At 43.6% G+C, this 19,084-nt stretch overlaps 1 protein-coding gene across 1 annotated transcript; it reads left to right on the forward strand.

Moving 5' to 3' along the window:
* The first annotated feature begins 10,160 nt into the window (after positions 1-10,160).
* On the forward strand, positions 10,161-18,540 carry nr2f1a (nuclear receptor subfamily 2, group F, member 1a). The gene is made up of 3 exons (XM_084359258.1): positions 10,161-11,503; positions 12,905-13,432; positions 17,311-18,540. Exons 1-3 carry the CDS (start codon positions 11,071-11,073, stop codon positions 17,583-17,585), a joined length of 1,236 nt encoding a protein of 411 aa, XP_084215384.1. The 5' UTR covers positions 10,161-11,070; the 3' UTR covers positions 17,586-18,540.
* The last annotated feature ends 544 nt before the right edge of the window (positions 18,541-19,084 follow it).

The following is a 19,084-nucleotide window of genomic DNA, read 5'->3' on the forward strand; positions in this document are numbered from 1 at the left end:
ATCATCATAGCAACAGCCCCTTGATTCCCCACCCCCAGATGTACACTGAACTCACTGCCCTCTCGCCTCAGAAGGCAAAACACAACCCACCATTTTACTATTCAAAGCAGAGAGCTGTATACATGCACCCAGATTTGCCACGGTGATGCGCCAGCGAGCGGCCAATTAGAGCGCAGATCTATCCGTGTGATTGTGTCACGTGATGAGCTGCCCTGTGAGGAAACAGTCCTGTCCAGGCCAAGATCCATGTGAAGCAGCTGTACCCTCCGATGAATCACATAACAGCCGACATCAAATGGTATCACAATTCAACGGGGAGTGAAGAGAGAAAAAAAAACACATACACGCATATCGGGATTGATGTGTTTTTATTAAGATCTTTGCTGTGTTGCATTGCCTTTATTAATATTACATCATTATGAAAGCAAGTTCAAGAGCATGATCCACTCAGTGTTACCGTATCAGCCAGCTTTGTTGGTCTCCAGGCTCCTTTTGTGGCGCTGCGTGCTGCTCGGCTGACGTTCATCGATAGTGACTGTGTGTGTTTTTACAGCAGTGACTTGTAGCTAGAGCTCTGATGGAGGGTGGTGATGCTTAGGAAGCCGGGGTCATTCCATGGAAAAAAAAACAAAAGGTAATACAGAAACACAACAAGCAGAACCATTATTTGCCGTGTCATTGTAATAGAGGGTGCCACTTACCTTAACCAGCTTCCCGAAGAGGAATACCAATAGCCCCCCTTTTCTCCCTAAAGACACAGGTGGTAGCATTCTGTGGAACGGCATGTTAGAAAATCTGAGAAAATAGTGGGTGGAGGAAAAGAGAGGAGGGTGGGGGGGGGGGCGGTGAATGTGCTGGGAGGACGGAGAAGGGAGGGAGAGGCTGAGATTGGGCAGGGTGGTGCGGCAGAGAGGAAGGGTAAGAGTGGTCAGAGAGCGGAGAGAAGGCGAACAAGGAGGGAGGGAGGGAGGGAGGGAGGGAGGGGAGAGGAAGAAGTGAAAGGATGGAAAAATGTGGGGATATTGCAGCAGAGCGGATGGTGTGAGGGAGGCAGAGTGAGAAATGTTGCCGGAAATGCTAGAGCCAGCAGCGTGTGTAAAAAACCACACTGCAACATTTCTCATCCTTGACATCACTGACAAGCTTTCCAAACACACACAGTGTGCTTTCAAAGTTGCGGGGTTGCAATATCCAAATCTTTAACCCAGCCTCTCCTCTAAGATCACACTCTTCTGTTTTCTTTTTCTTCTGTGAACAAGGCAGATGTCGGGGGATATTAAATCTAACCAATGTTGTAATTCTTAATTTGAAGGGTGTGTGCTTTAAGATTCCCACAGCAAATACTATAAAGCATGTTTGTTTGTAATGAGAACTTTCTCCGACTCGCTCTTAAGTCGTGGAAGAGACACACACTGAGAGAGGAGTGAAGGGGTGAGGAATGACGGATATGAGGAGAGGGGAGGAGGAGGACAGAAGATTGTTGTGGAATGTTTGCAGTTCTGGCCAGAACTCGACCATCTCATTTGTCAGGGCTTGACCCCAACTGCGGGGTCAAAGGTCAAAGGGAACATCTGAGGGAAACGAACTCGGCTATCGCGCACACACACACAAGTCAACACATAAACATGTGTGAGAGTATCTGTGAGAGTGTCTCTCCTTCAGCATGCTCACACATAATTCAAACTCATGCGCCGGACATCTGTATATATCATCATTAATATCCATCCCAGTCTTATTTGTTTTATTAATACTGAGTGTTATGTTGACCTCTAGCTATGAGAGGACCAGCTGCCAGTTTCCCAAAAAATATTCTATGGTCTTTTTCCAAAACAAACCATTGAGAAAGAATTTGAGCCCCAGGATGCTTGGACTCATTTCTGAGTAGCTCTGAATCGTACTTAATAAACACACACTCCAGTAATGTACTTAATGCTAAAACTACATCTGAACTGAGCAGTAAAGAGAGAGAGCAGCAGTGTATTCAGAGACGGACTACAAATGTACAGTTAATGTTATATTAACCACATGTATGACTAAATACAGTGAGCTCGTCGGTGCAGGGCTGTCATGTCAGTGATCCCAGCACTCGTGCTAAGTAGCGGTATCACCGTCGCTGTCCTATAATCAAACAGCACTCGTCATAAATTACATCTCATCCCCGTGTCAGTCCTTGCACCACACTGACACATCCCGCTGTGTTTCCAAACGCCGGGGCCGCCATGCCGCTCTCTGCCTGCGAGGAGACACAACACAAACTCAGTTACAAAGGGCAAGGTTAGCTCGGCTGAATCACTCACACAAAATCTCTGCTTCAGGTTTCAAATTAAGGTGAGGGTAAACCAGGCAGCGACGATGCGGGTGGCCCGCCTCGGTGACCGACATAATCGCTGGACACCTGCGAGTCACGTGACATTCAGACAATGGCACACATTGCATGCTGAAAATGGCAGATTGAGATACAGTTTAGCTGAATTTATGTATCAGTAAGATATTAGCATACACTTACTATCTATGGCTGCTCTCCGGTCTGCAGCCCCCCTGTTAAAGAAACAAATTGTTCATTCTCAGTTGTTTAAAATTCAGCTTCTTTTTCTGCTCTTTAACAAAAAAGAAAAAGGAAAAAAGGGAGCACAGTAAGTGATATTCATGGCTTCGAGATCTCAAATCTTACACCTTTGTCATTCTTTGGCCGGAGACATCAAACAGGTGCTATGAATAATTTATCTTAAGAGTTTCACATTGATAAGGTCACAATCTGCCAGGTCTGGACACTAAACACAGGCCACCTTCACACCTTCACTTCGCTGCCTTTTTTACACACATGTGCCCACACATGCAAACACCCAGACACACACCCTTCAAAATGAAAATACACAAAATCTCCAGAGGGTTCTGTCCGTGTGTGTGTGTGTGTGTGTGTGTGTGTAGGTGTGAGAGAGAAAGAGAGAGGGTATCTTGTAATTTGAATATTTTTAACAGTGATTTCAATTAAATGTTTGATATAATAAAAACTACATTTCACACAATTTCTGTGTTTGCTACTTTGTTCTATATTTAAGCGTTATAATAAATAGTATTTCACAGTTGTTTAGGACCTTGTTTGCAGCTTTACCTCCCTGTATAGATTCATTTATGTCACTAAATATTTTCATGGCTGCTAAACATAAGTAAATAAATACGTTTTTTTTTTCTCAAACTGCCTGTGCGAGTTTTGTGGGGAAATAATTTCCTGTTCTCTGCGTTACTGATGTAAACTAGACTGTGTGCTCGGTCTTTCTCAGCTCCAGCTTGCTGATGGTTCAGCTACACTACATTTCTAATTAAGCCCCTGCTGTGTGTTAGTTTTTGTGGGAAGAAAAAAACAAAACAGGGGAAATATAACGCAGCGCTCATGTGACGCCACTCAGTTAGTTATAAAGCAAAAGTTAAACCATAAGGGGGTGAAACTCTGACCTGGTGTCTGCGATCACAGCACAGGCACCATAACCAAAAGTGTACACAGCAATTTGTTAAAAGTCAGCAAAGACAAAGAGGACTAAACTGTACATACATCCATATTAATTATCCTAGCTTTGCTCTGTTTCACATTGTGTGTAATGTGAATTTACACACTATAAATATTTATGCACACATAAAAAGGAGGGTAAACTCCTTTTTTTTGTAGGTGATCCATCACCCAGTATAACACCAGGACAGAGTCAGGACACTGAACGGTGAGCTATGTCATCCTTTTTTGTGTGTCTCCCTTTAAAAGCACACAGGGAATCACTCCTCTACTGTGTTGACCCCCCTTCTTCCTCTCTCCTCCTCCTCCTCCTCCTCTCCCCTCTCTCTCTCTCTCTCTCTCCGCTCCCCTAATAATCGCAATACTTCTTAAAAATTGTTTTGCACTCCTCTGTGTCGGAGGGTAATCTCGCCCTTTTGTCGCCGAGCTATATTTCTACTGTGTGTTGTCGGATAATGTGAGGATGGGATGAAAGGTAATCTGCGTGCAGAATTCCTAAAGCTCCCTTATCCTTGTTGAATTTCTCAAGAATTCCACCTTTGCCCTCCGGTTTCCCCGAAATAAATTACTTAAAGGGTGAGATGCCTTCGCGCACCCCCGGTTTTTTTGTGTGTTGCCTCCTCTAAACGCAGTCAAACAGGTATTAAGTCTTATTTTAATTCACTTTTTATTCCTTGAGGCTGCGTCGCTCCCCGGATGTTTCACGGCCACTTTGGGAATAAGAATAAATGATTTCCCAAAGTTGCGTAAAAATAGCAGCCGCGTTATTAAAATTGTGTTGATCATGTGTGATGCAGTGATACAAACGGGCCGTTTTTGAGCCGAACCACCGGTCACTGACAGTCAGACCCCTCTGACGAGACATCTCCGCCTGTCAGTTCGTTTTCAGTTGTGCTCAGTTTGCTGTGTGTTTGATTGATATGCGCCATGGCTTCCTCTCACAGTGGATCCCTAACAAGTACACACGCGCTGTTGAAAAGCTGTTTCCCTTCATCCAGCTTCTGGTACTTAAAGTTTGGTTTTTTGGTGTGCTGCAAAATTACAGTGTTTGCACTGCGGAACCGCGAGGGTTTGGGTGCTAATGGATTTATAATCTGCGTCTCTGGGACCATCCAAAGTAATTAGCACATAGGCTCTAAAGAAATGATGGTTAGTGAGCAATAAAGCCATTGCCCCATAGCTTAAACTGACAGTCCCTCTAACTTAACTCCAACCTCAAGTCTAATTGGGGGAAGTCATCGCAGTTATTGTCCTCAATTATAGTCAGGGAATGCAAAAAAAAAAAAAACCCTGGAAAGAGACTTTCATTCATCACGTCTAAAACAGAAGGATCTCAAATCTCTGGAGACGCGCGGCCATATTAAAAATAATGAAGGAATAAACAATCATATCTGCATACAAACTAGGATGCTTCACGCAGTAGGACAGCGCAGTTTTACACTTAGATTAAAGTCCTTTTAGGGCAAAACGATAACTTTAAAAAATCACACACATCAATACGATTAATTATAGAAATTAACAGGGTTATATAATACACACAGTGAATAAACACACTGCTGTTTCCAGCTGATCTCAACTTTCCCTGTTTTTGAGGAGACACTTTGTCAGTAATAATTAATACCCATGCTATTTTGTGAACTCTTTGCCTGTTAAATGCTTAAATGCCTGTGGTCTATAGGCTCAACGATATTTCCACTATTTCTCACGAATGGCCTTTCCATTAAGAGCGATTAGATTATGTCTATTGAAAGTTGCTGATCCATAGAAAAAAAAAAGCCAGCGGATAAAAGGCGATTTCAAGTGACCTTCTCGTCCCTTTCACACCAATCTGAGCCCCCAGAATAATTTGGGGATCAGATTTGGACAAAAAGAAGCTACCCCCCCACCCACCAGCACCCCCACCCCCGCTACACCCACACACACACACACACACCCTTCACCCCCCTCCTTCCCTTTTTTTCAACACACAACCACTCAAAGCAACAAAACCTTCAATTCAAACACGAAAATCAGTTTGATTTTTTTTTTCTTTTTTTTTTTAATTAGGACTCGCAGAAATATGAGTGTTAGTGTTTGCTCGGTGTTCAGCGGAGAGCGCACGGTGAGACTCAGCCTCTTTTTTACAGGCTTAAGAGGTGTTGAGGAAAGTTACACTAACTTCACTGCAGTAATAGTTTCTCACTCATAAAACCAGGTCACAGCCACTGTTGTTCCGAGCAGGTCGAAGGCTTTAATCCCATTTTATTTTTGACGATTTCGAGTTAATTGAAAAAATAATAATAATAACAATAATAATTGGCCCTTGTTGCTCAACTAAAACAGCATTAATCAATATGACACTGCAGGGTTACTGCTTCCATCGAGGGAGCAAATTATCCGGAAGCCCATTTGTAAAAACAAATGAGACTAAAAACATATCGTTGAAAGATAGACAAGGGAATAACGTGCTCTAAATGTAGTCTTTGTCAATATGACATGCATCCTGTTGGATAGTATACATCTATAACTTGTATTTGCTTCAATGCCTTTTAATGGCACATCATATGTGCTCTGAAAATGTCGAAAACAATATAAAATAATCTACAAATGTGCATTTACACTAAATAACAGGTGAAACCGTGTGAGTGGCGCACAAGTGCTTACTTTGTAAATAAGTTTCCTTCGCTGTTAATGAAAATAAAGTTACTGACAAACGTCTCTACACTCCACAGGAGCGCAGTCCAACACGTGTAAAGTCATTTTGAGGGTTTGGAGCTGCGTGTTTCTGCCACACATGCTCGATTTGACTATTAATCAGTGTCTGCTATTCAAACAAATAGCCTGGACCCAACGTGGAGACACTGTGTGACGACCCCTCATAGTTCCACGGATAAAAGTGTTCATCACTTACTTCTAAATTATTTAAATTTACCAGGCAGGCGTTGAGGTGTCAGCGATCAGCATCAGCTGTATGTGGCCCTGTAACCCGGCGTCCAGGAGCAGAGCACAGTGTGTGCACAGGAGGCGTTCTGAGCTGAGGCCCCCTGGAAAAGAGAAGCAGCCTCTCTTGAGCTCATACGCTGTCTTTTTAGTATATGCTATTGTTATAACGCTGACGTGATCACACACAATCATTGATAACAGACCCCTCGATGATTTGTGAATCTCTGTGTCGTTTTGAAATGCTCCAAAAACGCGTTCCTGGAGTCGTGCGTTGTTTTATTGGGGGGCCTTGCACTCCTGACCTCACTGTTTTCCCAATTGATTGTGCTGCTTGTTGGTTTCAGCTGCACTGAAGCTGCATTTCGTGAGAATACCTCGTCCTACTGCACGTGTAAAAAAGGGCATAAGTTATTGATCACAGATCTGACAGAACTGTTGCTGTCTACATATAAATGTTAAACTAATGAGGTCCTTTGACAAAACTATCATGCGAGGGGAATTTAAACACTCATAGATAATTTATTAGTGGATTATTCAATTTGGATTAAAACAGGAAAAGTCAGATTGAATTTAAATATTCCAACGTCATTAATTATGTGTTGCAAAGCATTACACTGCAGTATATGTAGGACGGCTGCTAATGCGCAAATGCAGCCATTACCTGAAAGATATGTTCAATAGTATTGTGATTATATCTTTTCTTTACGTGTTTCCAATAATTTAACACATGGTGAAGACGTGCGTATTTTGCTGTCCAAATAGGAAAAAGGCAGAATACTTTAATACTTTAATTAGCCTCCTTGGCTCAGGTAAAATTATTAATTAGCATGAACTTTACGCACCCAGAGGAGGATTAAGTTAAATGTTATTATGTAAGGCTATTTTACAAAGCTGATTGACGTGCAGTTTGTCCTGGATTAACTTAACCTGGCCTACATCACTGCATCATTTATTTTATATCACTTTTCATTGCAGTCCCTTTCCATCAATAATGCTGCCTTGATAAATCACACTGTATGTCCTCTTGCGTTTTCCTCTCCGCAGCCCCTTTTTCACCACCTAATGTGTTCGCACCGGTTTCAGCAGATTTTGCGCCAATCTATAATATTTGCATCTGGCTGTGTAGCGCCTAAAGTGGCACTTTGAAAGCAGCGTAAAAGATGGGCACCGGCTGCTCCCCTTGATCAGCCTTTTAATCCGGTGACACTATCGCTGAGACAAACAGCCCGCTATCGATCTTTTCATTATGTGTTCAAACAACAAATAGCCTCGCAGGTGAGGTGCACGGGACGTGTAAAAAAAAAAAAAAAAAACAGCTTCCATGTCCAGCGGTACTACAGGCAGCCTGCTATAACACTGCCGGCTGTACAAACCACTGAGGACAGCTGGAAAACGGAGAAACCAGTCTCGATCATCGGGGATGATTTGGGGGGGAAGATGCGACTGCTCACTTGTTACAAAGTTGTGACTGTGACACTGTCCGGCTCGGCTACACGCTCCGAAGTTAACGGTCATGTGGCGTGGCACAGAGAATTTAGCCCTGCGTTCAGAGCCCTGCGTGTGTAGCGTAGGAGAAGTGAGAAATAAACACTGTACTTGCCTCGTCGGTGGCTCGTTTCGTCCAGGTGGAAAGCTGCTCCTCTGCTGCTAACCGCCGTCGCCGGTGCGTCTTCTTTCAATGTCCTGCTGTCCACTTTCTCCTCTTTCTCTCGCCGCTTCCCAGCTTTCTATTAGCGCCCCTACCCTGCTCCCATTCGCTGCCCCTCTCACTCTACGCTCCTCTTCTCCTGCGGAGCCCCCTTTCCCAATCTGTGGAGTTAAATCTTAATGATACACTTACAGAAAAAAAAAATTCTTTGTCCGATTTAATCTTATTGGTTTCACCTTTTCAAAGAGCTGGAGATATTGCCGGGGAGTTTCAGTGGAGTGTCCGAGACAGGGACGGGAGAGAGAGCTCTCTTGTTGAATACCTAAAAAACAACCCATCCCTCCTATGCGTTTCCAAAGGGGGCACTTGCATATTTACGCTCCATTATATCTGCTAATATGTCTGTGTGGATAAAGATATGTATAAAAAACACTTTCCTTATTTTATTAAATAATATTTGCATGTTTTACGAATAGTTATTCTTTTCCATCAGGGTGTATTACCATGTTTTCCAAGAGGATTTACGCACATCAGTTTGACTCCATCTTCCATCTGAATCACATTCAATCTAAACACGAGTGCACTTTTGCACTGTTTTTTTTTTATTTCCTTGTGATATAGACTTTATTTACTGTTGGTCTTTGAAAGTTATTTTTCTCCGTTGCACAACCTCAACATCAGAGGTTATACTTTTAAACGAGTCCCAAAAAAAAGACGAGAGAAAAAAACGTGCGCAAAACGTGTGCTTCTTTTATTTCCAAACTCAACTTTTACGTTTTAAAATTTAATGTTTGATGACTTGTGAATGCATTAATGTGAGGTTGTAATTGTACAATGTACGCTAGATGGCAGCGCGATCCAGACATTTCTGAGTTGAGAGGTGGTAAGCCTGCAGAAACCCTGGTACAAAAAAGCCGGAATCCCCATGCAAATTCCCAGCAACTTCACATGATTTTGAATTACTGTCATTATTAAGACATAATGTGACACCAGCTCAGTGATTGTGCCGACTATAGGACCTCGGTAATTATTGAATATTGCTTATTGCTCCGTCTAATTTTAGAGATTTTCGGCCGCTGGCACGGCATCCCGTTTGTATAACACGCTGTCTTTTATGCATCATTCTGCCCATTGACATTTTCCTCCCTTTATAAGCTCGTTTTAACTAAATTGTAAGTTTTAATCAGCGAGACTGTGCCGATTACAGGCGAGGATGTACCGCAATGCGCATGCCAAAGACAAAACAACGTGCGAAAATATAAATCCGCTTCAAACCAGTAATGACATCCGTTAATTTTATGATAAAGATACCAGTCCAAGACAAACCATTTTGAAACTTTGGGGAATTTCTGAGCCAGAGTCCCCCTTTCGCCGCTGCGCACAGTTTTTGGTTTATTTGTCGTGCGTAAAAGCTTTGTCCTCCCCTTGCCTTTACCCCGCTTTTTCTGCTATTCTATTCAGGGTTTCTTCCTCTTTTTGGTGACAATAGACGGCCCATACTAATCAGGTTTCAAAGTAAATAGCAGCGCGGGGCGAGCTCAATGTAAATTGTGCCTGTCAGAGCCCCCCAGCCCCTCCAGTCGTAGATGAATACACTGCAAAAAATATCCGTACATCAGTCAGCTCAGTATTGAGTCTGGAAACCTTGGATTTACCAAAAACAGGGGAATGAATCTTGCATCGGGGCGACATGTTACCACTTGTTTCCGATGCCAGCCCTCTTATCAGTGTATATTTTATATAAATCGACTGTTGATTTCTAAAGGAATCCCACCCGCCCGTACTCTCTGCCTGTTTTCAAGCTATTCACTCTCAAAATCCATAAGCGACTCGGATAAAGCTTGGAAACGAGCGGAAATCTCTACACCGCTCTCGCATTTTCTCTATTTTTTGTTTTCAGAAGAAAATAACATTTCAAGATTTGAACACAGGACCCGAACGACTTATCGGGATGGACATTTTTTGCAGTGAGTGAACGGAGGGGGACTCTAACCAATAGAGAGAAAGAGAGGGCTTGGCTATAACCTTAGCCTCCCATTTTCTCTCTCTCCCTATCTCCCCCCTCTCCTCCTCTCCTCCTCCTCTATGCAGGGCTCTGGCCAGTCAGTCGCCTTTGATTATCAGTCTCCAGCAGCCCCTCTCTTGGCTCCTTGACATGAGCACCATATAAGGCGCAGCGATCTCCATAGAAACGTGTCAGTTTCAATAGTAGTGTCAAAGTTCACTATATACAGACATTCGCGCAGATCCCCCGTTTCGGAAACATTGCTCTGCTGGTCCTCTCGTTTAAGCGCATTCATTTTTGGGTCTCTCCTTCTTCTTGCATATTCTATTAGTTGTTGGTGTTGGTCTTCTTTTTTATCTTTTCTCTTCGTATCTCCATTCCTCCTGCTGGAGAGAGGTGAAACTATACATGGGCACTTCATTCGGCGACGCTGTTTTCTTTCGCTGCCGGGCGAGATGATGAGGTTTATTTAAGAATATAGATGTAAAAATCCAGCTCTTCAGTTTTTTCCTCCCCTCCTATACGGCGAAGACGGGAGTGTAAAGGAGCAAGGGGAAGAAAAGAGAAAGGAATTTATCTCCGCAGCACTTTGGATCGCGTGTCTTTCCAGCAAAAGGTTTTTTCTTACTCGCTCCTGCGTCCATGTGAATCGCTCCTGCCTTTCCTTTGTGGCTATTTTATATCAAACTGCAATTTGCACGACTGGACTCGTGTTTTCCTACAAGATTAGGGATTCCTGAATGGCTGACTGCAATTTACCTTGGAACTGGCCTCCCGATACTTGCATATCCTGATCGGGTGCCTATTCAATCGTCCTCCTGTATTTTGAATGTATTGATCGCGTTGTACTCCCCTTCTTACCCCATATGAGATTGCGTGCTCCTATTTGACTTTGCACTGCCCCGTCTTTTGAGATCTCATTTTTTCCTCCTCTTCGCTCTATATACACCGGCGATCATTTCGCTCTATAGCACTTTCCGGGGCCGAGATATGGCAATGGTAGTTAGCGTCTGGAGAGATCCGCAGGAAGACGTGGCCGGAGGACCTCCGAGCGGCCCCAACCCAGCAGCGCAGCCGGCGAGGGAGCAGCAGCAGGCGGCGTCGGCGGCGCCGCACACTCCGCAGACCCCCAGCCAGCCGGGACCCCCGTCCACACCGGGGACCGCCGGAGAGAAGGGGAGTCAAAATTCTGGACAGAGTCAGCAGCATATTGAATGTGTGGTTTGCGGAGACAAATCGAGCGGCAAACACTATGGCCAGTTCACCTGCGAGGGATGCAAAAGTTTCTTCAAGAGGAGTGTACGGAGGAACTTAACATACTCATGTCGTGCCAATAGGAACTGTCCCATTGACCAGCACCACCGAAATCAGTGCCAATACTGCCGGCTGAAGAAGTGTTTAAAAGTGGGAATGCGGCGGGAAGGTGAATATATATTTTAAAGCCCACTCATTATTACTCATCCTAGTAGCAGGCGAATAGGGCTGCCATGTTGCATTAAGGTCACGGGCTATATGTCTGGGCATACTGCAGTCTCCATCCGTGTTTTTGAGGGATGTTTGCATGAATGATTAGTCTCTCTGCCTATGTGAGAGAGGGCTAAAAGGCCAGTGCAGCCACAGCAACTATGCTTGTGAATGCAGGTCGCCCGAACAAAGCGGCTCGTCTAGATGACCCTCTTATTTTCTATTTCTTGTAGTCTAAATTGCACTACTGCCGAGCAAAAGGCTCTCGGTCCATCAGGACCATTTTACGTATATGTTTTAGAGCAGAAGAAGGGCTGTGTGTGTGTATGTGTGTGTGTGTGCGCCTGTTTGTCTGTCTGTGTGCGTTGTGTATGTACGAGTGTGTGTGTGTGTGTGTGTGTGAGTGTGTGTGTACAATGTGCACGGCTAATAGTGCCTTCCATAAGTACGTGCAGTTTACTAATTTATAATAGCACAGTGGTGGTTTGTAAAGACGTGTGTGTGAATGTAAAATGAACACACTACAAACCCACGTCTCTGTCGAGCTCCTTATGCTGACTAGACAGCTCAGACACACTGAATAATGCCGCTGAAGTTGTCCATGGCTCATTGTTTTGCTGGTGCATTACAGGCCGTGCAACTTTCCTCTCCATGTCAAGTGTTTAATTCCAATTTACGCAAACATCCCTAAATTCAAAATCTGCTATTTGTAGTCCAGACTGCAAGCCCACCCAGGATGACCACAGAGTTACGTTAACATTTAATTTTTATTATTAAACAATAGCTGAGTTCCTTTTATTCCCAGCTGACCTTTAGACGTGGGTAAAATGTGTAAACGTGATTGCACTTAACCGCAATTATCAGTCGTATTTGTAATATGTTTGGTCACAATTAACAATTATTAATATGAATAAAAACCCACAGAAATATACTGGTCAAGTATTACCAGCAGGCTGCTGCATGTAATGTGCAATTACGCCCTGAAATAGTCAGAACAGTGATCTTTGTTAAATGTGCCTGTAGAGAGGAGAAAATGTGTTTTTACTGTGTTCAAGTGATCCGTTTGAGCTCATGTAGAGTCCGTCTTTAAATACAAATGTAAACAGTGTGATAGTTGAGGGACACAGCACATCTGCTTTGATGAGCTGTTTATGTTGTCGATAGAATAATCTCTGGAATATTAGAGTCTTACAAGCAGCACACACGAGTCAATATGCTTTGAACGACGTGTTGAATTTAGAGTTCAATGCATGCCGTTTTACTGAGCAGAAACACTCTAGCTGTAAGTTGCTTGACGGCCATGAACAATGTTTATCAGTCCTGGATGCACATTTCCTCTTTTTCTCTCTCTTTTTGTCAGCGGTTCAGCGAGGACGAATGCCTCCAACCCAGCCCAACCCAGGCCAGTACGCGCTGACGAACGGGGACCCTCTGAACGGCCACTGCTATCTGTCCGGATACATCTCGTTATTGCTGCGGGCCGAGCCTTATCCGACGTCCCGGTACGGGAGCCAGTGCATGCAGCCCAACAATATCATGGGCATCGAGAACATCTGCGAGCTGGCGGCTCGTTTGCTCTTCAGCGCCGTGGAGTGGGCGAGAAACATCCCTTTCTTTCCCGACCTGCAGATCACCGACCAGGTGTCCCTTCTCAGGCTGACGTGGAGCGAGTTGTTTGTGCTTAACGCAGCCCAGTGCTCCATGCCTCTGCATGTGGCCCCTCTGCTCGCCGCGGCGGGCCTCCACGCCTCCCCGATGTCCGCGGACCGAGTCGTGGCTTTCATGGATCACATCCGGATCTTCCAGGAGCAAGTGGAGAAGCTTAAGACCCTGCACGTAGACTCGGCAGAGTACAGCTGCCTCAAGGCCATCGTGCTTTTCACATCAGGTGGGTGTCCGACATGTCACATAGGAACATGTCTATAATCAAATGGGGCCTAGTTGCAGTAATGTTAGTGAGAGCGAGGCTCGCAGGGCGAAACGCTGTGGCATCAAGAATATGGCTGTCAAGTATAGGCTGGTCACAAATCTGACTTTACGAGTTGTTTGTGTTGCCGATGCAAAAGCTATTTTGTCAACAGCTTGCTACATATCTACTTACATGCATTCCCATGTCAGTTGTAGCCGCAGCATAAGACGTGTAAACAAATCCAGATTGAGAGCGCATCAAGTTTTTTTTTTCTCCCCCACTGTTAGACTAAATCCAATGCTTTAATAAATTGCAGATAGCTGCCGATATCATATGTGTAAATATTTTATAAATGTTGAGTTTAAACTTTTTTTCAACTCGTCTGAGCCGAGATCGTAGGTTCGCGTCCATAAATTTTGGAACAGGTGTCAAATAATTGAGCGTAAAGATGAAATAGTCTATCACTGGGTGATATATGACAGCTGATGCGTTTATGAGTGTTGGTGCATGCTTTTATCCTTGTTTTGCGTGCACAAACACATGTCTTTGGGGGCAGGAAATAATCCTTAGCAGACTGAGATCAAAAAAGCTGATGGAAGTTGACTCATATGTCAGTGCATCGCTTCTGTAGGGGCGCAGGGCAGCGCTGCTCCATACGTTGTTTGTACATTAATCTTAGCTGACCTATTAATTTTCCTACTTATTGGGGATAGTTTCTCGTGTCGCACACGCTTTGAAAAGTCATCAGCAGCAATTTTCAAAAGTAACCTACATTGTTGGGAGCTTAATTGATGGCTGACTGGGGCAAGGTCCTAAAGGTCCTCATTTACGCTCGGCGCGTAATTTAGATGCTATTTTGGAGCTGGTTGTGTACGCTCGGTGCCATTAGGCCTGTTATGTCGAGGGGTGTGCTGATGGGAGGAAAAAGGAAGTCTAAACTCACTCACAGGCCCCAGACTACTTCCAAACTTACCTAAAAGTTTTGACCTCGTTGTCTTATATTCGGCCCATTATAAAATTCTGAAACAAGGTTGTATGTATTCTATAATTGGACACGTTCGCGATGAAATATTCCGTTTTACTGTGGTTTTCAGATTTAGATTTATATTGAAATAACTCTGACTTTCAAAATCCCTAGAAAGCGTCATAACTCCATTTTACACTGAGTGGATACACTTGTCTTCTAGCACATTTCAATAATTATTGTTTTTTATTTACTTAACGTGCACAACTGCGTAAATATATAACCTTCACTGCTTTTAAATTATAGTTTCACTTTATAATATATTATATCACATTATATTATTTTATTTCACGTTAAATGCAATTGTTTGTCGAATTCTTGAATATTATATTCAAAAGCCACACAGTGTGTGTAAGCTAATAATAAGATGTGTATAATCAGGATCTAAATCATCCAAACACAAAGTTTCTGTGGTCACCAAACTTGTAAATAGGAACTCACGGATTGTGTTCCAAATGTCAACATTCAGTTTTCCTTTTTGGCGAATACGACATCACCACATTCACTCAGAGCACTTTCCTTATTTTTTTATATTTTTAGTTTCAGGAGCCATAATAACTACTTTTCAGTTCTGAGGTTTGGCAACGAGGTTAATTTGACACGCCAATTTTTGAAGACACACTGAGAGGTAAATATATGTTTTAGCACAAATAAATGCGTATTTCGCCTCAGTCACCGTATTTAAGTAACGTGACATCCTGTGTGATTCCTGTACACTGGCATATTTGACCATATTTTTCCTATGGCACGGCTTTTCCTCTAATTCACCCCAGATTACCCAGAGAAACTTCATACACACATTAACGTCCAGCATGTTTTCTAACAGATCATTTAGTTGGGTTGATAGGCTACAACTGGTGTTGGCTATAACAAGTCATGTGGCACTTTGCCAAGACCAGCGTGGATTGTTTGCCTTTAATAACAGCAGACTTGTCAGTATTTGATGCATAAATAACACTGGCCTGGCTAAACAGTTTCACCACAGTTCAGGATCATTGTCTTACATTAACTCCTCATCCACATGGTGCACACTGCACTGAGTGCCTGTGCTAACCTACCACAGAAATAGTCGTTTGCGAATCTGGAAGCTATCTGCTCCCATGTCTCAGTCTATTGAGGTGGTGAGGTGCAGGGTTGCAGGCAAGCCTAATGGAGAACTGTGGGATGTCTTTGACCAGCTTTCTCTTTACGCACATATTCAACTTCAGCTCCCTATATCGCTGCATTCATGCCAAGTATTTATATTTTACAAAAACAAATTTAAAAAAAATTCCAAACGTAATTTATTTCAACCTTATTGATTGCTGTAGATTTTAAAAGGGACACTCAGCGTTAATCCAGAGGGATTTGCATACATGGGGCTCTGACCGGCCGGACTAAGGTCACAGTAAATCACCCCGAGATCTCAGCGTTGCCCCCGGGTTCATAAGGTTATTGTGTCTGGCCATAGTGAGTTATAGCACTGAGAAATCACGTATAGGCTTAAAAGCCTGTGTCCGGCTTTTAATGTATTAGTGCCTGAAAACTAAAGCTGTCTTTCTTGTGTAGTTTCTACAAAAGCACAGCTCAACGCAGGACGCTTTAAGGACAGCCTAGACTCCATGAGGGACCGTATACGCCGGCGGTTACGCTGCCTGCGTTTACAGCAGTTTATAAGCAGCAGAACACGCATGCCTGGGTTGTGTGGAAAACACTTTTTCTTTATAATAGGCTAAAACATCGTACGACACTAACAAGCCTTTATGCTTTTGTCTATAGTGAAGCGTGGCTGCACAGGGCTGCACAGCCCACCGGTGAGCCCCAAAACACACGGCTCGCCTTGCGTTGCTGCACAGGCTCATTTTCTGACATTTTATGTCGCTTCTGCGTGACTATTGACTTCACCTCCTCTAATAAATTTGATTGCTTCCAGCGGCCTGTCCTATAGGCTCCATCGAAAAACAGGCCAAGAGTGGTCTATGGAGAGAAGAGCGGCGAAATGACTTAACAGCTTACTGCAGAGTAATTAGGTCACATTACATCCAGTGTAATTTCAGATTCATCAGTGCCGTTTATGTTTCCTTATACTTGAATCCCCAGAGCGCAGACATCCAGAGCAGCGACCTTTAGGCCTGTAGCCTACCTTCCGCCTGTGCTCCACTGCCCCATCACTCCTGCCTCCACGCGCTCGCGTCCCCAGCACTGTTTCCGTGACATTTAGCTCCATATTCGTGTTGATTGTTGTAAGAGCAGGCAAAGATATCCTCCACTGAGTTGTGCATCCCCTACTCCAGCAGCAAGCCCCCCTTGTTTATTCTGTATGACAGTCCCACTCGCTCAGTGTGATGTAGCATGTTTGGGCAGTGTGTTTGTTCATTCCACTTTGTCAATAACACGTAAAGGCTGATGCTGAATGATAACCACGCTGCTTTTGCGCGACATAAATTGAGTATGGCAGGGTGTGCACTTGCCAAAGCGAAGCCCGAGAGAGGCTCAAATTTGACCATGTGGTTTCGTGTTGATATTTAGTCCAGAAAAATATCAAGCGAGTGTAATTCGAGTTTAATAATTTCAGATGATTATAATAAAAAGTGTGTACTTGATATCACTGCCTCTGCAAGCTGTGCGCTCTCCCCTACAAGCTTGTGACCTGAGAGTCTGACATGTTTTAATAATATGATATTTTAATAATATATTTTCAGCCAGTGGTTATTGTTTCGCTCGTTCCTCGAAATGCTGAAGTTTTAACAGCACAATAATGTCAGGTTCAGGGGCTTTTCCACAACATGTTGTACCTTGGGGTTTGAGAGTCGTGACCAGGCTAACCACAGTGTTTTTGGTGTGTGTTTCTCAGACGCTTGCGGCCTGTCGGACGCTGCTCACATCGAGAGCCTACAAGAGAAATCCCAGTGCGCCCTGGAGGAGTACGTGAGGAGCCAGTACCCGAACCAGCCCAGCCGCTTTGGGAAGCTCCTGCTGCGGCTGCCCTCTCTGCGCACCGTCTCATCGTCGGTAATCGAGCAGCTGTTTTTCGTCCGCTTGGTAGGTAAAACTCCTATTGAAACCCTCATCAGGGATATGCTATTATCCGGGAGCAGCTTCAACTGGCCTTACATGTCCATCCAATGATCCTTATATGAAAGTGGGAAAAAGAGAGGAAAAAAAGGACCAAAATTCAGCACCCCTCACCCCATCCTCCTCCAAGAAGACTATATATAGGACCTTTTCTGAGAAACTTGGAAGACATTACTTTTTTTCTGTCTTCTGGGACTGATATGGAATACATTATGTACAGAAAAATATTGGAACTGGACTTTACACCTGTGTAAATCCACCCCTCATCTTCAAGAACAATACTCTTCATTTTGTAAAATACTAGTCTTTATTTTCCTTTTTTGTAAAAAATACAAATAAAATGAAAAACATCATATGCGCAGTAAGAAAAAAAGAATCAAGACTTAGCGGGAAAATAATGTTTCCAAGCAATTATAAGAATTGTCCTGTGTCTATGTACCTCTCTGTTTTGTATTTTTTCTGGTTCTAAACCAGGGTTTCTGTGATTCTATACTAATAATTTTTTGATATAACCTTTTGCTTCTTATAATGAGTGCGATATATGTTGTCGAAGCTATGTTCTCCAAGAATTAAAATTGAAGTGAGAATTTAAAAACAGAAAAATAAAGAAATTTAGACAAATAAGAAACAGTCTAATCGCTATGACAATATCACCACTGATGGTTGAACTTTTTTCCCCAATTGATACGATGGACCTGCAACAGCAGCAAACTGACCTCCAGGACATTTTTACTGAGAGGACGTCTGGGGCGCCTTTCCCCGGGCCATGAGTGCGTGTGGAGTCGATCATCAGTCAAAGAGGAGAGACATGAAAATCAAAAGCACTTTTAATATATCATTTCAAATACATTTTGTTTGTTTCGTCTTGAAAATTTTCATTGTTTCTTGAATTTTATTGGTTGTTGCCTTCAATTTGCTTACTCCATGATGCAGCTTTTTGCAGAAGGGTCGGTTGATGAAGTTGTGTGATGGTGACTGTACTATTAAAAAAAAGAAATAGGCAACAATGTCTCATTCTCAAGCATTTTCCTGGACGCACATGACAAGATGCTCGGTCTTATTTTAAACCACCTGAGGGGAAGAGTGCGCTCCTGGTTTTCTGTAAGGAAAGCGCAGGAGCAGCCTCCAGTTTCTGAGTCACTGTCCTGCACTGCCTTACACTGAAACACACCATTGTGAATACACTGTTTGCCTCTTACACCTACCAGTGAAAACGAGGTGATACACGGGATTAAGTGTGGTGATTACACCATGGGTGCATACCTTACATTTGACCAGATCCACGTACATAACTGGCGATGTGAGCACAAAGGAGGGCAGGCTATACGTGAGGAACCACAGCCCAGAGCTCTCTGCCAGCCTGCGAGCGCATTAATGTTTAATATTTTTCCCAGACAGCGAGGAAAGCCTGCGCACCACACAGAGCCACCTCCATCCCACCTCCTGTGGCTTAATCAAGGTGATTCCTCACAAACCAAACAATATTCCCCCTCTCCCTCCGTTCTTAAAAACTCTGCCTTGATAGTGCATGCCTCAATATTGATGTGGGCGTC

Source organism: Pagrus pagrus, assembly GCF_965226575.1.
Source record: "Pagrus pagrus genome assembly, chromosome: 8".
Lineage (NCBI taxonomy): Eukaryota > Metazoa > Chordata > Actinopteri > Spariformes > Sparidae > Pagrus > Pagrus pagrus.